General features: G+C 33.6%; 2 protein-coding genes across 4 annotated transcripts in view; both read left to right on the plus strand.

Moving 5' to 3' along the window:
• LOC105215318 (hypothetical protein) overlaps positions 1–5,846 on the plus strand; it is a 114,688-nt gene extending 108,842 nt beyond the window's left edge. For both annotated transcript variants that reach the window (XM_011189153.3, XM_011189154.3), the window contains one exon: positions 805–5,846. In XM_011189153.3, coding sequence (XP_011187455.1) covers positions 805–1,668 — 864 coding nt within the window. In that variant the 3' untranslated portion in view covers positions 1,669–5,846. The remainder of the gene's footprint in view (positions 1–804) is intronic.
• A 3,646-nt stretch (positions 5,847–9,492) lies between these two features.
• LOC105215319 (uncharacterized) lies at positions 9,493–23,863 on the plus strand. 2 transcript variants are annotated; one of them, XM_054226369.1, is made up of 3 exons: positions 9,493–9,607; positions 20,092–20,225; positions 20,294–23,863. In XM_054226369.1, exons 2-3 carry the CDS (start codon positions 20,175–20,177, stop codon positions 20,912–20,914), a joined length of 672 nt encoding a protein of 223 aa, XP_054082344.1. In that variant the 5' UTR covers positions 9,493–9,607; positions 20,092–20,174; the 3' UTR covers positions 20,915–23,863. The 2 variants fall into 2 exon arrangements, with proteins under 2 accessions (XP_054082344.1, XP_054082343.1); XM_054226368.1 differs by lacking the exons at positions 20,092–20,225; positions 20,294–23,863 and adding an exon at positions 9,862–10,858 and having other exon boundaries at positions 9,504–9,607.
• The last annotated feature ends 1,154 nt before the right edge of the window (positions 23,864–25,017 follow it).

Below are 25,017 nucleotides of genomic sequence, written 5' to 3' on the forward strand. Positions count from 1 at the left end.
TTTACTCTATTGGTATTTCGATTAAATTTTGAAAATTCGATTTTGGCCTTGATAAAAATCGAAATACATTTACACAGAGAAGATTTCAAAGCTCTGCTATTGGCTTTGCAACTGAAATAAATATTCGTTTGGGGAATCTGTGCGGCTGCAGTTTTACAGATTTTATTTATTTTGAGTTAGATCTAGTTTAAATTTAAAAAAGTTTCCTTTCTCCTATTTGATTTATATGTATACATATTTATGTATGTGTGTGGTGTATTATGTAATGAAATATGTAGTTTTATATAGAAATGCCAAAGCCTATGCCCATACACGTCGTTTCCAATCAGAAGTTGTTACAACTCTATGAAATATTTATGAACGTGTGGCGCACACTTGCGCATGAGTGCGAACGCGCCACGCTGCTGCTGAAGTTTTTAGAGCGGAAATCGATTGCATAATTTTCAGCTGAACGCGCTTACAAATTCCAGGCAATGAAAAAGTGGTTTTAGTTCTCGAGTCGGTGTTTTATTGCTTTAAACTGCAAGTATTATTTTTAAGTGGCTACAGCTTAGCTTTGTGCGTTGCTTTGACATTTCTCTTTTGAGCTTTTATAAAGACTTATTCTCAAAAGGAAAATTATTGCTATACATAGAGTACTAGGAACATAATATTGAGCGTTTCTCTCAAAATATTCGGAATATAGAAAATATACTGTCCAAAGAAAGTCCAGAAAAGTTCAGAATTTTGTTTGCTATTTATTAAACCCCGATTCTGAAACCTTAACTAACGAGTTCCGTACTTGCCTTCTTCTCCTCTTTCCAGCTTCCACACATGCAACGTCGCCGATTGGGTTCCGTCGGAGATTCGGCGCCCCCGTCCGAGTCCTCCGAGGGCACAAATTCATCCGAACAGCACGAGCTGATGATCAATCCCGATTGGTCGGCACACTCACACACTTCTTCGGTGCACACAAACACACACACCACTGCAGCGACGAACAACACCAACACAACAAGTAATCACAACAACACATATTTCGTTGGCTCCGATGTGGACGCCGACACGCTAAGCATCGACACAACAAGCAATTCAAATCTCTCCGACTATGAACGCGGTCAAGTGGAGAGCTTTTTCGGCGGTTTAGGCACCGAAATTTATGTCTGCTCGTCGTTGGCCAATCTGTATGAAGGCACCGGTAAAGAGGGTGACTGGCGTCTCGTCTTCACCGGCATACCAGTCGTTCTACATGATCGAGGGAGCTCACGCGCACGATCCATTCCGCGCGTGACGCTGGTGTTGGCTGAACGCGGCTCCTCGTTTGCACTCTGGTCAGATCGCATTGATAACTTGTCCAATTATCGTTTCGCCGGTCCATCCTTCCACACGATGTGCCTCTCAACGAACCATCAGCAGCTGATTGGCTTCAGTTTCGATTCAACCGAATCGGCTTGCGAACTCTATCAACACATTGAGAAGCTGGTGAGTGATCCGGAAAATATAGCGCTCTCAATGCCGGGCAAGAAGAAGAAGCTAAAACAAAAGCGTGTCAAGCCGGCTCCCCTGCCGCCCAAATCTCAGATCTCGCAGCCATGCCAATTTCAGCATGTCACGAGCGTTACAAAAGACGATACGGATCGGTACTACAGTATGCAAGCGTTCGCGCCGCCGTCCTTGAAGCACCGTTGAGAGTAAGTGAAATTAAGTGGAATAGGGATAGCGAACAGCGAAGTAGCCATAAACTTACATGCGTAAGTGTGTTTGTATGTATATACTATATATAAATTACATAAATTAGTGGTAAAGCACCGCGTGGAACGGTCCATAGAAAGGTAACGACGTCAATTCGTCAGCTTATAGCCTAGACAGACGGCAGAGTTAACCCCTATTAACTGCGTTATTAATAAGTTCCAAATTTGTAGGTGACAGACGGCAGCAAAGCGAGTAATAAACTCCCATAAATAGCTGATTGGCAATGATGATTTTCAGTTCGGTAAAATAAAATTGGATAGAAGGCAAATATTGCGGTTGTTAGCCGCACAATTAGTAAAACATCAATTAAATTGAAATTAAATGATTATTAAAATAAATATACATAAATACGTTATTATTGGAACTTCCACTTTAGAAAAATTTAGCTATTTCATTGCATGCATCAGTTTTGCTTATTTTCATTCACAATAGGTTAAAAGCGGCCATGTTTAACAATGTTGCTGCGAAAATGTCACTAACTCCCACTAACACTCTAAAATGTTGAGGGTTAAATGGAAGTTAGCAAACGGAGTTAACTGAGATAACGCCGATTAAGTTAAACCCGATTAAGTTAATCCGGATTAAGTTAATCCGCCGTCTGTCAGGGGTATTAGTCTTAAGTAAACTTTTAACAATCCAACTTTTTTTATTAATAAATAGAAAATAAACGATGTTAGCGTAAAATTGTTTCAAACTGTTTGAAAGTAGCCAAAATCAATAAGCCGACCTTTGTATCTTTCTACGCGCCTACAAGCCAGACATTTCTGTGTAATAAATAAATAAATAACTAAATAAATAAATGAATAAATATTTAATATTTACGTGTGTATATGTTAGATTGAATTTGCGTGTTGCATATGCATGTTTATCTGTGATATAGGCAAAAATCCATTTTATATATGCTACGCGAGAAAAAAAAAACAAATAAAGAAAATAGATTTTGTTTAAGAATTTCTTACCACTAAAATCCAGAAAATACAAACAGTAAATTAAATATACTTACGAGTAGATACTAAGTGAACGAGCTATTGAGGTGCCGAGAAAATCCGCGAAAAGTCCATAATTATTAAGCTAAGACATAAACACGTTAAAGTTATAAAACAATTAGTCACCGTTATCAAACGTTTTATATATAAGAGCTAAGTCAAATGAAAAAAATTTTAAAATTAAAGAAATATGTATGTAATCATTCATTTTTTAGTAACTTTAAATTTTTTGTTCAATTTCAATTTACTACACGTCGATTATTTCAAGTAAATTTCTAGGTTTTATGATAAAGATACTGAGAGTAAACAACACCCAACACTGTAATAAAGTAGTAATGAAGGATCTAACCTCTAAAGGGAATATAGGTATTTTTAATTTATCTCAAAAGTAGCAATTATGTATAGGTTAAAATCAAATCAGATCTTGCAAACTTTGAATTGTTTTATAGTCAAAAAATAGTTTTTAAAATTTCAAAGTATAACACTAACCAGCTCTTTGAATTGAATTTTCGAAAAATTCAGTATGAAAAGAGTATATTTCAAACGGTTTGTTCTATTGACAAAAATGCGACGTTTCGGAAAGAAAGAGATGTTTAAGCCACGCTTCAATAATAAGAGATTTTATTGAAGTTCGTGGACAATTTGTTAAGATTTTCAGTGTCATTTTTTCACATGAATGTGATTATTGCGATGAATTCCAATTTCAGCAAAATGTTTGATTTTATTTTACTCAAATCTCTCATAATTCGCATTGGCTCCTGATGATGGGCAATATTTCATTACCGATGATTTTTTTATTTTGAATTACGATCGCAATGTCAGTTCAATAATTTGAGGTAATTACGAAAGCGGTTAAAAGTACCTACAATTAATTTAATTCATAAAATTTATTAATTAATTGTGATTACAAAAGCAGGCAAATTTTGGATATTATTAAAATAAATAAATATGAAAATCTGATGAATTTTAAAAATTAATGTGGATTACAAATTTTCATAAATTTAAATAAATAACAGTCAAGATCTAATCAAGAAAAATGCAATATTATTTGGTTAGAAATTTTAAATTTCAAAATATGATTTATATATACACAGCATATATGTTATACCTTACCACAAATGATAGGTAATTCATCTAAGATTTTAGTTTCATTCATTTATGAATATTTAGTTGAGAATGAAACTATTGAAACAAAACGGATATCGGAATCTTTATTATTATTCTAAACAAAATTAAAATGCTAGTTGGCATGAAGATCCGAACCTCTTTAAATGTTACTGTCGTACGCTTGGTTTTGAAAATAACATCAACAAAAAAATCAATTAATATACACATACTTAAGCTAATTGAAAGAATTTACGAAGTGATAATTCACAGCAATCAAGAAAATCAAGCGATGAATGAAGTTGCTGTGCCTTCATTTTCATATTTCAGCATTTATTTAGATAAATAGAATAATAATTTTAATTAATTTCAGACCTTTTAAAATTGTCAAATATGTATATTATATGAAAATATATTAAATATATATATTATTAATATTTACAAAAAAATAGTTTTAAAACCGATGTATGATATAGTTCGATATGAGTCACTTTATGATAAATGGAATTTCTAAGATAATTACAAGTTAATTTTTCTCTCGTATTACGGCAAGCGAATGAAAAATTTGAAATTTTTCGTTATCAGGGGTTTTGAAATTAACGTAATTTATATAAAATATATGATTTAAATACTATTTTCCAATAACTAGCAAACAATAAAATCGTCCTCTCAATATAACAATAGCGTATGTGCTCATACGCCATTATTTTTTTATTGCATATTTAGAATCTTCATCATTGATTCTATGTCTTTTCAAAATTTCGTCAAATTCTACTTCCACAAAGTGGGTCAAAATGTCATTGGCAAAAATGGTGTATAATTTCATGTTCAAAAATTTCCTTCATTTCTGATTTGACAAAAACTTTAAACTCGATTTTCTCAAAACCAAAAAAAAAAAATTATACGCTATTGTTATATTGAGGGGACGAAATAATACAAGAAAATGTTTTGTTTTAGTTTTATAAAAAATCAAATTATAATAGAATATAATAGAATATAATACCTAGTTCACACATTGTTATTCAATATAAACACGAGTTACCATAACTTGAGCTACAAAAATTATTATTGTTTTTTATTAGTAAACATAAATATATAATTAGTTCACATGTAAAAAATATTTGATTTAATAATCACAAAATATATCTCAATATGTCATGACATAAAAATATAAAGAAAGTAATATTATTTGTATTCACAATATTTTAATTTATACTCGTACTTGTATTATTATGGGGCACTACGGTTGACACAATAATTAAGTTATTTAACCTTAAACACTTAGAAATTAACAAGCAAAATGCGAAAAAAACCATGTATGTATGTAATATGCTAATGAAATCACAAGCGTTTTTATTACTTTACGTGTAAAACATACAAATTAAGTAAATTAGCCGAAATGTTTAAAAAGTGCACACACACACACACACACGAAAAATGCGAGCAATATGTGTGTGTGTATGTTCGTAGTTTTTAGTACAAATGGTATGATGACAAGACCCTAACTGACATTGCCGGCGAATTGCCGTAATTGTTGAATAAAAGTGACAATTACATTTATCTTGAAAGCGATCGGTCATTGAGGCCATCGGCTGTTTGAACTTGTAATATAAAACAATCAAAATAAAGGCAAAACTCAGCAAATGTACATACATAAATCAGTTGGCAATTGTCTTGTGGGAAAACCTTAGTTGTACAAGTATGTAGCTTTTATCATGCCTATACACATACGTATATGTATGTATGTATATTTATTATCGCAAACTTATTCAATGTCAAATTAAATAAATATTTGTAAGTGAAATTGAAGCGGGTTGGGCGATTGCAACAATTGGCTGCGTCTTCTAGAATATCTTGTTGAAATGTCAAAGCAATTGGTATGCCGCTCAGGACATGCAGAATACATTAATACCTTTATGTATTATAATAAATATTAAATAATCGCTGTCATGTTTTAAGTGCGACATGTATCATTGCAATGAAATAAATATATACATAATACAATTATCTATTCCGAATCTTAAATATGAGTTTTCATTACATTAAGTTTAACTTAGCATATTTTGGAATACCGTGACATGGAAGGTAAGTTTATAGTCTAACAAGTAAGTAGTAGTATACTAAAGCCATGATGCCGATTGTAAGTGTGAAGATAAAGCTCATCAATCTTTCATAATGAATCAATCTTTCGATGAGAAGAGTTTTCACCAAAAAGGTGCTAAGCTTTAAATTGTTTTTCTGCAGAGAGACGATGTCCGATTTCTATAGAAGATAATATATATTATTAAGTAACATACAATTAAATAATATTATTTAGGAAAATAAACTGAAGCTAACTCTATACAATACTCGAGATATTTATGAAACAAATATGTATGGCCTAATGCTGATAGAAATATTCTCACATAGTTATATTGCGAAGTGCTACCTCTGTCAGGGAGATAAGCATTCACTCGCAGAACGGCAATCCTTCCCATGTGTTCGGTGACTGTTTGTTCAAAGCTAGTCAAGGAATGCTTGGCCTCACTATAAATAGCTTCTAGCTACTTTAGTATTGAGAATTCAAGCAACTTTCTGCGCCATTATTCTTTTTTTTTTGCTAGACTACGGCTAAAACATCTTGACATGACGAACTTCGGAGTATCATTTGAGCAGTCCCGAATACAAATTATTAGCCTTAACAAATTCGTAAAAAGCTCACAGGAGCTTTGTCGTCACTTGAGAATCTCGGACATCCATTCTGTGGCGTTTTCGGCATCACAACGGACTGTAGACTGTATCTGTCAAAGTGGGATCACCTGAGACACAAACATCCGTCTTTTAACCTAACCCAACCAAACCTATTCTATTCAGAGATATGTGAGAGATAAAACGTAATATAGGGTATCTAAGAGAAAAGTCAACCAGAAATTCAATATAATGGGATATGAGGACTAGAGCGATATATATGTAAACTCAACATACCGCATAATATTATAATAATGTGGTTAAGAACTGATTTCGTCTATTTGTATACTGTAACATTGGGATGTCAAGAAAGTGTCAGAATTTTCGTCGACCTTGGGTAAGTAGTTTCTGCGATATGAGTTTTGACCCAGAAGTGCGCGGTCTCACGTCCATTGTCCATTTTTATACCAATCTGAGTAGTCTTCTGTACCATATTTCCTGTAAAATTTAGTGACCCTATATTTAGTTAGTGAGTTAATGCATCTCTTTCTCATTGTGACGAGAAGCAAACTTTTCGGCAAGTATAAGCATCTGGGCACTTTATTTAGATAGATATGTATTGTTCCAGATTAATAAATTTAATAGATTTTTTTTAGATCGCATGCATGGTATGCATTATCATTTGCCTAATATAAAATATTATTACAAAATTAATTTATATTGAAATAATTAAATTTTAGTTATAGTTATAGTTATTTGAATTATTATTGAATTATATTATTATACAACTAACAGCTAATCAAATTTAATAGCAAATTAAATTTTATTTAGACTAATACGTTTAATCAGAAGCAATTTGTTGGAATAATATATCAAGTCAGTGATCCAATAATTAAAGCCATAGAAATTATCTTTTATTGCATCTAAGTTCAAAAATTATATACATGTGCATTATGTATGCGGTTCTTGTGCAAATGAATAAATTTCTTTGTAGCTGAATATATCACTGTTCTTTGCATCATAGTTATTGTGCATTTAAATACATATTGTGCATACATATGTACATATATACATACAAGCCTGCATCTTCAAATTAGTTTTATAGCTAGAATGAGCGGAAATAAATTAATTTACTTCCCATTCAACGAACGCACGAAACTCATCAATCAATTAAAGGAATAATAACTTTATATTCATATGCACATACATATATACAATCCATTTAAACATAAAGTATTTGTGCAACAAAAGAAGCCATAAATGACGCCAGCTTTGAAATGCGTAAAATTATTTGTTAGCTATTACTTAAACCAATCGAGAAGAAATGTCATTATTCACTGTATTTTTTATTTTTCCTTTAATTACCAAAATTCAAAGTTGATAGCTGTTGCATATGTATATATTGTTAGGCGCTTTTGAAAGCAAATGAAACTTAAGCATATGATCTCACTTTGGATGCCGAAAGACTACAATTAATGAGCGGGTCAAAGTTCGCACCAACGCGTCATTTTTGAGAGGGTGACAATAAATTAGAGACCAAGCCGGGAGTATAGGCTTGGTCACGATTCGTTGACAATATTAATTGGTTTATAAAAGCTAAATATCCCTGAGTTTTCAAAAGTAATTTCGGTACAATATATTGATATTTTAAGACCAATTAATAGTACAAACAATTTCTATTTTTCTACTCCATGGAATATTTCTGGAAAATCGTTACCCTCTAATCATTCAAATAAGCATTTATTTATTTGAAAATTTAAAAGTTAAACAAATAGATAATTTGAATAGATATGAGCAGTTATTACGGGTAACTTTTACTTCGAAGCACTCGTTTTCATTCAGTAAAGCACTGATATCGAGATATAAGAGAGCGTGAAAAGTTAGTAGAATTTTCATGAGAAGTATCAAGATGTGAACCCATCTGTTTTGTAGTTACCCAGTAGTTCGGCTGGTGTCAAGCGATTACTAGAGCGCTAAATCTACTAGCGATTTCATGCATTACTAGTAATTAGTCTTTTCGCTAATGATTTGTAATGCAACGAGGCATTACACGAAAAATAAATTGGCAAAACCCACCCCTAAAAACAGTACCTTGTTTTTTCATTTCGCGCTCTCTCTCTCGTCTCTTTTGTCACACAATTTTTTAAGAGAAAGATGTGTAATTTGCGTACGGAAAATTGTAGAATATTTTTACATATAGTGAAAAAGTATTGTGCAAAAAAGTGAAAATTAATTCAATAAGTGAATAAATATAATAATAAAATAAGAATAAGAACGCAACACAAGAAGGAGGCAAAAACAACCACGGACGGAGGCGCCAACACCGGATCATCACAAACAACAACAAAATCACCGCAGATCACCCAAACTCTACAACCCATAGAACCATCGCGGGATTATCCACCCATAGATCAGGTTATATACTTAATATAATTGAAAACTTATTATTACAACATTATTATACTAAAATCTAATAATATTTTTTATTTTGTACACTCATGTATGTGTATTAAATAATAAATAAAAATTAATTAAAATAACTAATAATAAAAAAGTAATATTAATAAAGAAAATAAATAATTAGTAAATAAGAATAAGATAATTTTTAAGGACAAAAAAGGGAGGGGATAGAATATAAGAATTGTAGAAAATAAGAAAATAAATTGAAAATAAAGATTTGTACATGAACTAAATAAATATATATTTCTTTGTATTTCGTAAACATTTGTTTTATTTTTTTGTAAGTGTTGTTTTCAAAAGTTTTTCTGAGGCGTAGAACCACAATCGTTATTGGACGAGTAGAATCGTTAGTGATTCACTAACGATTTTGGAACTAGTTCTTTCACCAATGCACTATGGCCGAAATTGCGATTTTAGCGGCAAAAAGTCAATTTTTCAAATTTAAATTTTTGCAATTATTTTGATGGTGTTCAATACCCAACATATTGATAAGAATAAATTAAAAAAAAATTACTGTACAAACAGCTGGTAATGTTTACAAATTTTTTAGTACGTGTTAATACAAGTGAAGCAGCAAAATTTTTATAAAATTAAAAACTGTTTTTTAATAATATATTCTTGTTAAAAAAACTTTGTAAATATGAGTTCTATTACTCGAGGTGAGTAATTTTACTATATACAAATATAGTTTGCTAAATGTTTTTATTTCGTACTTATTTTGGTGGTTTTTTGTATGTATTTTTTTGTGAAATTGTGAAGAGTTTTATCGTTTTTCGTGGAGTAAAACTAAAAATGTTTTGAAGTGTCATTGGAACTATTTACATGTGATTGTTTGTAGAAAACTCAAGTTTTATGTCATGGTAAAAGTGTATGCATTTGACTGCTAATGAACGAATTTTTAATACTTTTGTAGAAACACTCAGGTTCAAAAATTCTGAACTATTTGAGTTTTGGTTGAGAAAGAACAGGAATGTTTCGAATTACATAAAAGGAAAGATTTCATACGAAATTGACAGTGAATTAAGTAAATTGATATGTACTAAAGCCCGGAACTTATCTAATTTTATTAAACTTAAATGGAATAAACAATCCAGAAATGAGAATGCATTTAGAAAATATAATAAGAAATGGTTGAGTGGAGAAACAATTTTTGTAATACCGAAAAAGATTAATACTATTGGGCGACCAAAACTGACGTATGATGATAGCTGCGAAAGAAATAAAAGGAGATTAGCTTCCGAATTAGCTTCCCAGCAAGGAGACAATGCGCAATTATTAGTTCATGCTGCCTCTATATCTGCCAAAAAATCCCACGCAACGGATTTGAAATTTGTCCTACAGCAAGTTGCTACATCTCCAAATCGCCCATCCAAAATTCGAAAAGTTCTTAATACTAGCCATAAAGAAGTTACACCAGTATCACCTGATGAAGCTCTAATGTTTGTGTTAGAAAACGGATTAACTAAAAAGGTGTACTCAAATATGCGGCAATTAAACATAAAACACAATTGTAGTATTTATCCGACTTATGATAAAGTTTATGAAAGCAAATTGAAATGTAGACCGGATGAAATCAAAGCGAATGAAAGCTCTGTCGAAGTGTCGTTGCAAAATTTGTTAGACCACACAGCTAAAAGAATTCTTGAATATCAAGATGAAGTATTGTGTACAACGAAGATTAAGATTAATCCAGAAGCATTTACAACTTCTTTAAAATTATAAATTTATGAATTAAAAAATAAATTAATTTCTTGGTAGCATTCAATATTTTTTTAATAGTGGGCGCGGGTCGCCCATTTTTTCTATAGCTTTTTTTGTCAGAAGAAGTCCGTTTTCAAAATTTGATGAAGCCAGCGTTTTGGTAAGTATTTTTGGCGACAATTTGGTTTTTGGATATAGGGAAAAGAGGGCGTGGACCGTTCAATTTTTTCTCAAGTTGCTTTTTTGCACCAGGAAGTACGTTTTTCCACTACTTTGAAAAAAGGAGGCGTGACCCGCCCATTTTTTCTCAAATCGATTTTTTTATCATTAGAAGTCTACACACCAAATTTGGTGAAGCTAGCTTGCCAGGAAGGATTTTTTGCCGCTAAAATCCCAATTTCGGCCATAGTGCAATGACTGGTAATGCATAGTCGCACCGCTCGATTACTCTCGTATGACATTGCAATATAAAAATCGTTAGTCAAATAACATTGCATGTAATCGGGCTGGGACCTGTGCTAATGATTCGGAATTAGTTTTATCGTTAGCTCTTCTCCGATGGTACCGAACTACAGGGTAATGTTAACTTTCTATATATATATTTTTCAGTGTATTGTGCATGTGAAATTCAGAGTTAATATAGTTGAACTTCGGTTACTTGTGAATCATTTAACTAGCAAAAGACAAAAGAAAATTAATTTTTTTAATTCATAAATAAACCGTGATTACTTCTATTATCCTATAATTTTTCCGGTATTACTGAACAAAATAAAATCGATGAACCTTAAGTTGTTTTGTATTGGGTTGCAAAATGATTGTATAGAATGTTTCCAGTTCCAATCACTTTGGATAATCATGGTATAATTATATTTCAAGAAAAGGTGTTTAGTATGGAAACTACTCAAACACTATTTTTTGATAACACCAACAAGCTGTTGAAATTAATAATAAAGCAAGTATTTGTAAGAGGTTTGTTAAATTTTGTAGAGGCCATCGAAGCCGGTGAATACAGTGGGAAAATCCTCATAATCGGTATAATCCTGTATACCATAGTATATATCTGGAATAAAAAAAAACGAATTTTGAAAGAAAATTTTCAAACGCTTGATTGTTTTTCGGAGAAGCAATCATTTATTACTTTTTTTTGATGCGACTAATGCTAATTTGTTTATGTTAAAATCAAATCTTCTGAATAGCTGCTGGTGAGCACTCCATCAACTAAACTACTCCTAAGCACTTTGGTACTCACAAGCACGAAAAAGCAAAGTTTAAACATTATAAACGAGTATGCTTAGAATATTTATGTATGTACATACGAGTATGTGGTCTTGAATGCTAATGTGAGCGTAAATTCTCGTTGCACAGTCGCAAATTACATATTGCTGCGGTAGCAGTAGCCACCAACAGATGTCCGACTGGTGTATCATCACTGGCATATCTCTAAAGCGCCATCTCCGCACTCCGCTTAACATATCAGATGTGTGTATGTTTGTGTGCAAGTCTGTAAATTATAAGTTAAACTCTTATATCTTAATTATTTTAATTTGCGAACGCGCTGCATTACAATTTAGAGAATTAACCGAGTAGTGCATTCAAATGCCATGCATGCGTATGCGTGTGCGTGTGTGTGAATGCAGAAAAGTTGACATGCGATTTATGTATGCATAGTGTGCCGGCTAGACAGCGACTTCTTTGCCTTCGTTGCGCTTGCGCAGTGACAAAGCTGAATGAACAATTTAATTGCAACGCGTACACCAGCGATTTTCATAGCAGCACAGCATAAAAGCAATGCACACACATGGTCGGAGCTCATCGTTAGTGGACATGCGTGTGTATGTGCTGTGGATGAGTCAACTGACGCAATCATTGGTTTTTGTAATTTTTTCCGCCACTTGCCACATTTTTCTTTCAAAGCGAAATAAGTGAGGAACAAACGAACTTTCGTGTTTCTACTACGTACTATATACTTACATATCTACAAGTGAGTAAATTATGTTCAAATATGCATATGTTGCGAAAACTCTGAGAGTTGATAGCGTTTAAATGTTTTGTATTTTATTTAAATGTTTGTATGAACTCTTTGTGTCGACTCTTCTTATCGTACAAGTACCCAAGTACATATGTACGTATACATAAAAATATGAATGTCCAATATGGATGTAAATTGTTTGATGGAGCATATGATAAGAAGTGTCAAATGTCAGTTAAATAAATTAATAAAATTTTTGGAGAAAGAATTTTAATTTATTTTATTCATATTTTCAAGTAACGTAAAATTCATAATCAGCGACTTCTAAGACCCCCGAGTAATAAGTTTCAAGCGATTCCGATGAATTTTTTATAAAAGCGTCCTCCTTACTCGTTTTTTGGGGTTATGCCAAAACACTAATTTGATACGGTTAAATGGACCTCGGATTCGGATTCAGCGACCCAAAAAACATAGTGTGCACATAGTAAGACTCCCAAGTCAGAACTACGATTTATTTATGTGTCTGTGAATTTTATTTTTCGTTTTATCGCTTCGAATTATTTCTTTCTGAAACTGTAATCTCAAGCGGAATAAGACGTTAACTTACCTTACTTATATACTTCCTAGTTATAATTGTGTTTCAGTATTTACTGAATAAAATTAAATGTTTTCCGACCGTTTCTAAAACTCTCTATTAAATGGTGTATTGTATATGGCGTTTTCTATAGCTTTGGGCCTTGTCTCTTCTTAACAAAATTATCGATAATTATATAAAAATCATTATAATGATTGATTTGATTTGCGATAAAATTAGCAATTTTTAAAATTTTTAAAATTTTATGCGTTTGATATACAGTGGAATTTCCATAACTCGAACTTCTATAACTCGAAGATCCCCATAACTCGAACTTTTGAATTGGCAATAGCGTTTAGAAATCAAATTTCATAAAAAATTTGCTTCCATAACTCAAACTTCCCTAACTCGAAGTTTTACTCGAACTCTTGAATTGGCAATAGAAGTTAAATTTCATACAAATTTCCTTCCATAAAAAGAACTTTTTGACCAGGGCATAATACAAAATTTAAAATTGTACTATCGAGGCAGCATTTTAAAAGAGACTCTCTATATCGTAAGGAGATGAATAAATATGAGATTACACTTATGGATTTATAAATCATGTAACAAAGGCATGGAAAACAGACGTAAAGAGCCAAACTATAGCAAACTGCAACAATCAAAAATACAGAATTACATGTTTTAATGTATTTAAATAAAACTTTCAGAGAAGTAAATAAATAAAACTGGGTATAAATCTATATTTTACAGCTTTTTGCAACATTTATGTTTTAATGAAAATTCGATAACTCGAAGTCTCTCAAACTCGAAGTTTGTTTGTGGATTATGGTGATTCGAGTTAGAGAAGTTACACTGTATTTTATATTTGGAGATGCGAAGACCAATGCACTGAAGTGTTGAACTCCGAAAATTTATTGATAAAGCAGTAAGCTCAAACAATCGAACACATAAAGAAATCTTGAATGCGCAGTAATATAGCAAAAAGAGATTAAAAGGGAAGTTCCTAAATTCAATGTTAGTCTTTCCAAGGCGAATACTGTGTCAAGTTAAAGAGGATTCGTTTGTGATTATTTTCACTTTCAAAATGTTCGAAAGGTAGCAATTCTCACGACAGTTAAGAAGCATTTAATTCTGTTTTTTCAATAATTTTAGAGATTTTTTGAATCCAGGGTACCTTGCAGTACACCACAAATAATAATGCAACCAATGTTGATGCGAGCATACGTTATAGTCTATTCTCAAACAATTAACTTTTCTACACATTATTATTTAAATCAAACCATTGAAAACCATACTGTTCGGAAATAGATTAAATCTGTGGAAATATGTGTGTAAAAATAAATATTCATATGCTTACTGGATTTCCGCATAATTTAATGATAACATTGTGAACATAAAATAACACAAATACAAAAATTGATTTAAGCCAATTCTGCGCATTTGTTACAAAAATATATTTTGTATTTTATAATTAATGCCATCGATTTAGTATACTGCCGAATCAGTAAATACGCGACATTAATATGCATTATTTCATTCGAAATGCAAGAGAACTTGGTCATGAATGGTAAGCCAAAGTCTGTGTATTACGGTAGACCTAACATAGAATGGATAATAATATCATTCATTTTCAAAAATTCTACCGAAAGCAATTATAAATGTACTTGTAATGCGTAAATTAAATAAGATACGCACTCTAATTCAATCGGTAGGGGCTATGACTTAATAACTTTCAACTATTTTTACCATAGACGTAAGACATTCATGTACTTCAGTGCTTCTGGGACACTACCTAAAACACAACAAAAAACAACAATCGCATCTTCGGCAATACGATTGGCTCCTCATTTGGTGTCTGATTCGATTTTGTCGATTTTCGATTTCGCCCTCTTAAACTCCATAAAAACGTTGAGTTAAATAGTTGCATAGTAATACTTCTAAAGACATTTCTATGAATCTTAGTGAGTTGAAACAAATGCACCCTCTGGAAATATAACCAAGGAGTCCAATTTGAGTTGAGTGGAATTTTGTTGAAGTGTTCCAAGGGAGAGTCGATATATTTGATCTTTACGTAACTGCTCAAACTTGCAAACTGCTATAAGAAAAGCCTTAATAAACATCAAATTTAAATGTAATAATTCAGTTATTAGAATTGCTTCCAAATATAACAAACGAATAGCCCTAATGAAATATCCCGCAAAATGGCAACCATATGCATATTTATACATATATGACAACCTCATTTGTATACAAGTAAATGCATATGTGAATGAGACATAATTTATTTAAATGAATGCTACCAGGAATACCCAATTAAAAATTCATGTTGACATTAATTAACTGCATCATTCATCACCTAATTTCGTATAACATATAAACAATTTCAATAGATTTAATTAATAGCCAATACTGGTTTGCCTTACCGCCTGAAATTGTGCTTTAAATTTGCTTATTCAGCATTCTTGTGAATGTTTAAGTGAATGTTTAAGTATAAGTGGTACTGAATGCAAAGCACATGGTATATGTATTTAATAGAGCTAATATAGCACTTAATTTTATGCCAACATATTGTTAACTGACCGATATATACGGTATCAAATCAAATAGGAGGAATTATAATTTTGGTTTGGAGACTGGGAAAAGTCTCAATTAATTTCTATCGTCTAAAAATTAATACACTGCTATTCTGGCAAAGAAAAAACGTAGTTGCTAGTGTAATTTTAAATTTGTTTTTCATATTCTCTAAAAGAATGATAAAGAGATCCATTCTACCACCAAAACTTCACACATTTTCCCATTTCGATTGCAACCTCATACCATGAGCTTAACTCATAAAGTCCTCCTATTAATTTTTGCTTTCTATTAATACCAAATTGGATTAATAAACAATTGCATTATTTGAAATTCATTATTGCTGAAATCTTTGACTACCAGCTGTAGAACGCCTTAAGGTATGCATCACACAACGAATCTACTGCGACAAATGCATGTAAATAATATTGTTCGACTTAATGAATTTGTCTTTTGAATATATTGAAGTGATTTTGTGACATGTTGTGATTAAAGACAGGCGCAGGCATGTATCCTTCATTGAGCTGCAAATCTTCAGTATTTATGAGTGCATAGGTTGTCAAAGACGGTAGGCTTGATGACATGTCTGTCCATGTCGACTGTCCAAGAGCTGTCACATAGTTTGCATTTATGCAGTTGAACGGCAGATATTGTGCAATGTACTGATGTAGCATATATTTTCATATACAGAAGCAATTATTTTAAGGAGCATTCATACTCGTCCTTTGCACATACAAGTGTAAATAAATATGCATGAGCATCGTATTCATATTAATCCGCAATCAAAAGAGAGCTTTCCACTAACATTGTTCTGAGCGCTTGCCCCGAGTGCTCGTCATATAAAAGCTGTAAGGCGTTGTTAAATGAGATAGTATTTGTGTCAAATGCAAATGTTACTTTGCTCAAATCTGACAAAGCATTTATTTGCATATGTTACCAGGGTGAATGTGTGTGAATATGTGTCGCTTATATTCATGCCTTGCATATTTGTATTTATTTATGTTGCTTTCGTACATTCTCTTATGCTAAATATTTAATATTCCAAGAACGCGTTTGACTAAAATGCATTTTGTGCATAAATTGTGTGAAATCGAAAAGCGGAAGGTTCCTTAAATGTTATACATCGAAGGAAGTATTGTAGGCATATTATCGGAAGTGCTCTCCTCCTTATACAGCAGTACGCAATACTTCATCTCCCATTTTTTTAAATCAATTATAATCCTCATTTATATAACACTATGCCTATCTAGTTCCAGGTGTTAAAAATTATATTTGGCAAACACTTCGTGAATTTCTTGAAAAACGTTCTAGTTTTGATATATTACCTTATTATGTATACCTAGTATTAGGTTATGTTAGGGTTAGGGGTTAGGTTAGGGGTGAATACAACGACAGAAATCATCGGATATAACACTTGAAGGGTTGGAAATCCGGTCACATCATGTAATGTCAAAGGTCTTGTCACTTAATCGGCGGCTAATTTCGATATCAGACAGTTGGTTTGGAAGATAGAAGGTAAAAGATCTCAGATATTTGACCTTTATGCTAGGGAAAGCCGTACAGTGGAGAAGAAAGTGCCGCGATTATTCCACTTTGCCTGTCCTCCAGACAACTTTGCGTATATGAGTTCTTCAAAACTTCACAGCATATATACTTATTGCGCATTCCGGTTGAAATTCTTACGACTTGAGCGAGAAGATTCTTGTTGAGAGCCCTAGTTCAGTCATCTTCAAGATGTCTCCTGTTTTCTATTCTTGTCGGTGAGAATGCTCACTCAACAAATAATACAAATTAAAAAGCAACAACCATTCCAATAGGGATGGGTTTTGACATATCACAAGTACATTCATATGTAATCATGCATTGTTCTTACTAAATGGAGGACGATTAAAAATCAAAAAAAAATTTTTTTTTCGGAGGTACATATATGTGGCAGTATTTAAATACTAACATATGGCTGCATTTGCAAAGATATTGTAATGTGCATTAATACAGTTGTAAGAATACACGCTGTCATATGCCAGTACTTATTATGGCACACATTGAAACTTGCTGCAGAAATAAGTTCCATTGTTCAAAATGGTTGAATATTTGTGGGAAAGCTTTTAGTTCTCGCCTTGACTTCTCGACGACGCAACCCAAATGGGTGCGCTAAATTTATCCTTAGCGGTTAACTAACCATGACCTGGATACGAATACGTCACACCACACAGGAAAGCATACTCGAAGCCGGTCATATACATACATACATATATAAATATAGATGCACATGGATATTGTTATGCAGAAGCCTTCATATGTACCTACATATATAATATATATGTACATATACTGATGTGAAAATATTAAAAGTTAATTTTAAATACTTTAACAGTGGCACTTGTGTACTATGTTGGAACTATGTTACTTTTATATTTTTAGTGAATTTTATTGAATTCTTGAAAAATGTATGCATACTTGGTACAGTTGTGCAACATGTTGCAAGGGTATAATAGTTTTGTTCATCTAACGGTTATTTGTAAGTCGTAACACTAAACGATGCCAAAGTGATCTTGTTAATGTGTAGTACCCTGCCCTCTACTAAATTTTATTTACATGTCTAGAAACCCTAAATTGTATGGCAAAGATGGTACAGACTAGCTGCACTAAGGTTGGTATAAAAAATGGAAGATGGACGTGGCGTATCCACTTATGGGTAAAAATCTTGGAACTATTCGACTATATCTGGTTCAAGGTACAACCACGCCTACTTTCCTTATACCACAATTTTGAAATCCATCTGATTTGTTCACATTATAATACATAAACTAAGCACCAGTGAAGATATCGCAACAAAACTTTGCACAGACACTAAATTTTTAGTTTGACTTTTAAAAATCGCGCTATAACTTTTCAAAGCCTCAGGCAGCGAGTATGCGGACTTCAGTGGACCAAGAAAATCAAAGGAAATGTGGTTCTTATAATAGTATGCCACTGTGTCAAACAAGGCCAAAATCAGGTCAATACTTCCTCTACCACCCATATACCACATTTTCTACAATTTTAAGTGATTATAAAGTAACTTGGTGGCAAACATTTTTGAAGTCGATCCAGGATTTACCCCAGCTTCCATATACTAGATAAAATTATTTTGATATTCTAGTGGACTTTATGCCGAATATAAAATTGTGTTTTATCTTAATAGCATTTAATATATAAAAAGCGAGGAGTATAAAATGTTCGAATATACCCGAACTGAGCCTTTCCTCACTTGGTTTATTTGTAGGTAAAATAAAGGGCTTTTGAATAAGTGCGATACAAAAAACCAAATAAAACAAAAACGGTTTAGGATATTAACGAAATTCTTCATTTCCGTGAAAGTACATTCGATGCCATTATGTATGGAACAATTTTCGTCGGTTTTCAAGCATTCAACCATTCAGTCAAAAATTAACTTCATCGCTGAAGATGATTTTTCGATGAAAATCCAGATCATTTTCAATTCACGAACATACAACGGCTTCAGTTCTTGCGTCAATTTGATTTTGTAAGGATGTAGGCCAAGATCTTTTCGCAAAATTCGTGTGAGAGGCTGATTTGGATCTTCCTCAATTGATACGCTAGCGGCAGCAATATTCACTTGGGCACTTCTTTGCTTCAGTGGTACGGGAACATTTTGTACTGTGCCAGTGGATTCAAATTTTTCCACTAGATGCTCAATTGTTAATCTGACATGTACGGTAATATTTAATATTAATTTACTGTCATTCATTGGCTTTTCTTATTCGATAGTGACCATCCAAAATTGACTTAAAGAGTTTTAACGTTGTCTGATAAGGGTTGGCTACCACAGAAGATAATATAACAAAAGTCGACGATTTCGTATTGACTTACCTACCAGGGGCGCACGATAGCTGAGATAGTTCACACAGATCAGAGAAGACCTGTAATGATTTCTATTAAAGTGATTAGTTATCGATTAACTAAGAAAGTGAGTAAACAAGTTTTGAATATAATCGATAACATCTTCCAAATCTTTACCACTATCAACATGTGTAAGAATATTCAAAGCTCATTGCTGGTTAAAGAAGTATCATACAAGTATTTCATTTTTGTTTAAAGCTCCGTGGAAACGATTAATAACGATTAACATATAAGTATGTATACATATTTGTGTCTTTAAGGGTACTCACAAAGGCACACTTACTGTAAATTGGTTTTCATCAAATTCGTTTGCAATATATGTACATATGTATGCATGTATATTTGTACAAGCTCATCCTTACTTTTTCATTCTTTCTTCTGTTTTCGTTACAACTGTTCGTTCTGTGTGTTGTACCCATAAGCTGTGGCTTTAAGTTAGCACGTCAGACCAGTTCTGGTTTCAGTCTTTGCTTTGCGCTGTGTCCAGACGTTTCTGGCGAGCAAAATGACGGCTGGTCGTTGGCTAATAACACTTGCAACAATATTCTCTACACAGGTGAGTAAGCGGGCTAGCGAGGGAAACGTTATTCACATTATAACCAAAGTAATTCCTCTTCTACACAGCTCCTACCCACTGCTGGCTTTCAGACCTCCCAGGCAGCGAATCCAGAGTTGCAAGAGTTTATCCAGCGTGTCGAGCGTCTCGTACTCAACACGACCGATCGTGCACTGATCATCACACGGAATGTTTATCTCAACCTAAGCAAAGAGATGCCACCAACACTGTTGGAAGCCACCAATCAAACGATGCAAACTTATATGGCGCAGGTGCAGGATGCGTTGGACGGAACTTCGTACACCAACTTCACACTGAAGCGTAGATTGCTGCGCCAATTTAAGGTGAACAATCTGCAAATTGAATTGTTGCGCCGTCAGTTGGAACCTCTTCAACCGGAATTTAACTTTCAACTGATCTCAGACGAATTTTACAAGTCTGAAAAGAATGTCACTGAGTTTGATAATTTATATTTGAGTTTCATGAGCGAGTTTGCCGCGGCGTCTCAGCAGTTGTGGGATAGACTTTCGGAGCCCACGGTTGAGGAGCAGCAGGAGCTGCTGGAGTTACTTGATGAGATTTCCAAGGAACAGCAATTGCGCGAGAAGGATAAATTATATGATGAATTTATTGCCATGTATCTATTTAAAATCGAAGAGAACGAGCAGGAGGCTAAAGAATTATATTGAAAGCGAATAATATGATTAAATATATACAATTTACTTTAATTTAATAATATTTACATCATAAAACATTCGCCCTCTTCACAAAAAAAGTTCGTTTAAATGGAATTATATAAAATTAGAGATTGACTTAGATTTTAGAAGGCGTTACACAAATATTTTCTAAATAGTTTAGATAAAATCAATATACAAAAAAAAAATTCTAATCAAAAGTTTATAAATTATTCTTTATAATTTAAAAAAAAAGTACCAAAATCTGCATGAAACCCGAGCGAGGTGTCCTTTTAGTAGTAGTATATAATTGGACAATTAGTAATTCTATTGCATTCTTATCACAATTTCTTTCATTGTCTCCATTATTATTTGTATTATATGTATGTTTTTCCCCGTAGTTCCTAGGTAGAACATAGGGCCTCAATAAACAACTTATAATTAATAGGAATTTCATTTCTCTCCAAGAATGACCTCTTATCTGTGCTTCTGCTTCGACTTCTCGTCTCCAGGTGGTCTCCAGCGTCTTCGGCTTCCTTGATGATTCTAATCTAGCGCTGTTCTGCTAATGTCATCGTGAGGCTTTAGCAAAGTGTGCCCGATCCACTTCCATGTAAGACGTCGAATTTCGATATAGATCGGTAGCTGTTTGGTTACAGTCCAGAGGTTAGCATTACTAATAACGTTTGGCCAAAAAATCCGCATAATTTTTCGAAGGCATCGGTTAAGAAAGGATTGCAGCGATTGTAACACATTGGAATATTTATGGAACAACAGACAGATATCATCCGCATAATCCATATCTTTTAGGCAACCGCTTAAACCCCAATGTTAATTAATTTTTCCGGAACTCCTTTACATACTAGGGTTCTCCAAATCGCATCATGTTTGAGAGTGTCGAAGCTTTCTAAAATCGTAACAAAAATGGCCGACAGCGAGAGAAATATGTGTAATACCACAACAAATACAATACATTTGACAGTTGATAATCTCATTTGGCTATATGTGAACGGTTATATTATTGAACGAGCTTAGAACGATATTATTTTCATATGTAAACATACTATTAGAAGTGTTATTCCTCTCCAATTTTTACATTCCGATAAATTTCCCCTTCTTCGGAAGAAGAGTAATAACGACTTCTTTTAGCTCGTCTAGTTTCTTTTCTGCGGTTCAAATATCTTTGAATAGAGGAAACAGTATCCGCGCGGTCGTTTGAAGATTAGCTTTTAGAAGTTCTGGGTTGATTTTATCCGGAGCTTTGTTGTTCTTTAATGCTCTGATAGCAGCCATTATCTCCGTCTCATTCGGATACGAGGGGTGAATGTCACGTCTTGGTATGTGACGTTGGCAACCTTCACCTTTTAGCGGTTTGGTGCTTTTTGATACAGGTCACGAGTGCGCTACGTCTCAGCGGTCGCCTGCGCTTTTCTTGTTAAATTGTCACTCCAGATTCGTTTATCCGTTCATCGCTTTTCTTTACCAGCTTGTCGGTTTTACTGTAAATATGCTGTAGTGCCGCTTCGACGGATCTTGTCTTGGCGGTATTCCACTGATTGTTTATTTCTCTTCTTTCGTTTATTAACTACCATGTACAGTCTGAAATACAGATTCTTTGAATCCAATACAATCTTCCGCTGCTTTTAGGAAAGTTTGCTATATTCTTTGCCACTCATTATTCTTTGCCTGTTTCGGCAGATGCATTTAACAAATCGATAAACCTTGTGCAGGTAGATTCGTCTTTCATTTTCTCTACGTCGATTTTTTATCTTCTTTTTCGAGTCGCTAACTGCAGCCACATTGAGTCTAACTGACGCAATTTGAAGATGATGTTCGCTTGCAATATCAATCTGGAGATGTCCAAGTTATTTTGTGGGCGCGCTTACGATTGAGAAACGTTTCTCATATAACAAGATTAAAATTAGAGCAAAGTCCGGTAAACATCTCGAAATTCTCAGCCATCGTCGCCTCTAAACCCTTATTGTGATGACCAACTTGGGCATTCATATCACCCATTAAGATGACTATACCACCCTTATTGATTTCACTCATTAATTTTGTGAGGCAGCTCCAAAATGCTTCCTTAGCCACTCTGCTACATTCTTTGGAGCATAGCTTTGTACTTTGAACGTTGCCCAGTTGTGGTAGTTTTGTCGTTTAATCGTAGTATATGGCAGCTGGGATACTTTCTGGACTCATTTCAACTATTATAATTTTGCTAAGATATCTCAGATATTAATCGATATATACGAATTGGAAAATCCGTATATTAGGTTTATGGGGCTACAGTAAATATTGACCCCATTTTGCCCAATTTTGGCACAGAGGTACACTGGTAGCATCAACAGAAAACAGATAATATGTTTTCGGAAAAAATAGATCACACGCACTGAGGCTCTCATGTTCGGTATATGGGGCCTTGAAATGTTATGGTCCGATTTCGGGGATTTTAAAATGGCTGCTGTCACACTAGAAACCCAATTTTTTGCAAAGTTTTGTTCCACAATAATAAAAATGCAATTCATCCTCAACCGCTGAACGTCTCCAACGAAAAATTAACACTCGATTATGAGGTGCACTGTGACCCTTTAAATTGTAAAACAAGTTTAGTTATAATTTTACAAGATTTTATTAATTACAATTTATGAATAGGAAATATATTTGCTTGCTTGTCGTATCTCTAAAGAAAGAGTTTACATTTTATTTTGTTGATACATATTTAGATATTGATATTGCCTACACCGCCGTTGTTTGCGGTTTCATTCTCATTTTTCAACAAGGGTGGCAGCTGTAGAGTAAGCGGAAGCTCAAACAGATGGGGAGTATAATATCATAAACAATAACAAAGTCAGGAGTTATTGCAAGTGAATGCACTAACGATAGCCACCTCAGCTATTATATATTGTAAACATTTCAGCTTTGTTGATACTTACAACATGTTAGTCCAAATAAATTAAATTTTTACATAATGTGATACAACAATAATGAAATTGTGCTTAACTTTTGTTACGGTAAAAATAAATAAATTTAATTTCATGTTTATGTGAATTTATGAACCTACTTATCAAAAAATAAAAACGTATCTAAACAAATTATAATAAAAGAACTTATCTAAAAACATTATTTTTGAATAGTAAAGTTTTCCGTCCATTATTGGAGATTTTTTTGTTCAAGTGGGTCGGTTTGTATGCACAAAATAGTCAAAATACAATACAAAATGTTTCAATACAAATTTAAGGCCAGTTCCATTCAATTATACCCACATGATACTGTACTTAAGACCCCCGCGATCTTATCTTGAGCAACTCTCAGAAAAATTCATTTGGATGCCATAGAATCTCTCTTTCTTCGAAGATAATACAAGTAGTTGCCAATCAATGCTCTTTCGTATGTAAGTATTATTGTCTTACGTTTCTAATTCTGATTTTTATAGTCTAACTCATAGTTGGTCAGTATTTACTCATGCAAGTTCTGAAGAACTCCCCGCATCTCTACCGCCAAGTCTTATGGCTGCGAACTGGAATATTACCACATCTTCCGGGCGTTCATTGTCGCAGACTGTCTGCTTGATTTCTGTCTTGTCTGCGTGATTTTATGTCTTTTTGCCACACTAAGTTGAACTAGTCGGCCGCAGCTGCTCCACTGCCTCACCTCGATAGCTCAGACCCCTCTAAGAGTATTCTAAATCTGCGCACGTGAAATCACATGCTGGTCCCATGTAGCAATTTGCTTATACCCCTACACACACATGCATACATACACATATGGATACAAAAATGAGGCACGATCACCGCAATTGCTGCAGTTACGGCTGGGCGACGACTGGAGTTGCGGCTTCTGGTGTGGCACTGACAGTGGTCGCTTTAAGTTCAATGCACCACGCAAAACGCCGGCAGGTTGCAAGCAGTTGCTGCTGCATTTGTGCCTGCGGTTTGCAGATTTTGCACTTTCGGAGTTGTGGAAAACATCAAGCGAAGAGGGAGGGCCTGTAGAATAAACAACTTCTAAATGCAACAGCAAGCCATGTACGATTTTGGCTAGACCTTACATGAACGGAGATAAAGACGGCTGAGTTTGCAAATGAATACAAAAGTATAAATGCATGGAAATGTATACGC

Source organism: Zeugodacus cucurbitae, chromosome 3, assembly GCF_028554725.1.
Source record: "Zeugodacus cucurbitae isolate PBARC_wt_2022May chromosome 3, idZeuCucr1.2, whole genome shotgun sequence".
Lineage (NCBI taxonomy): Eukaryota > Metazoa > Arthropoda > Insecta > Diptera > Tephritidae > Zeugodacus > Zeugodacus cucurbitae.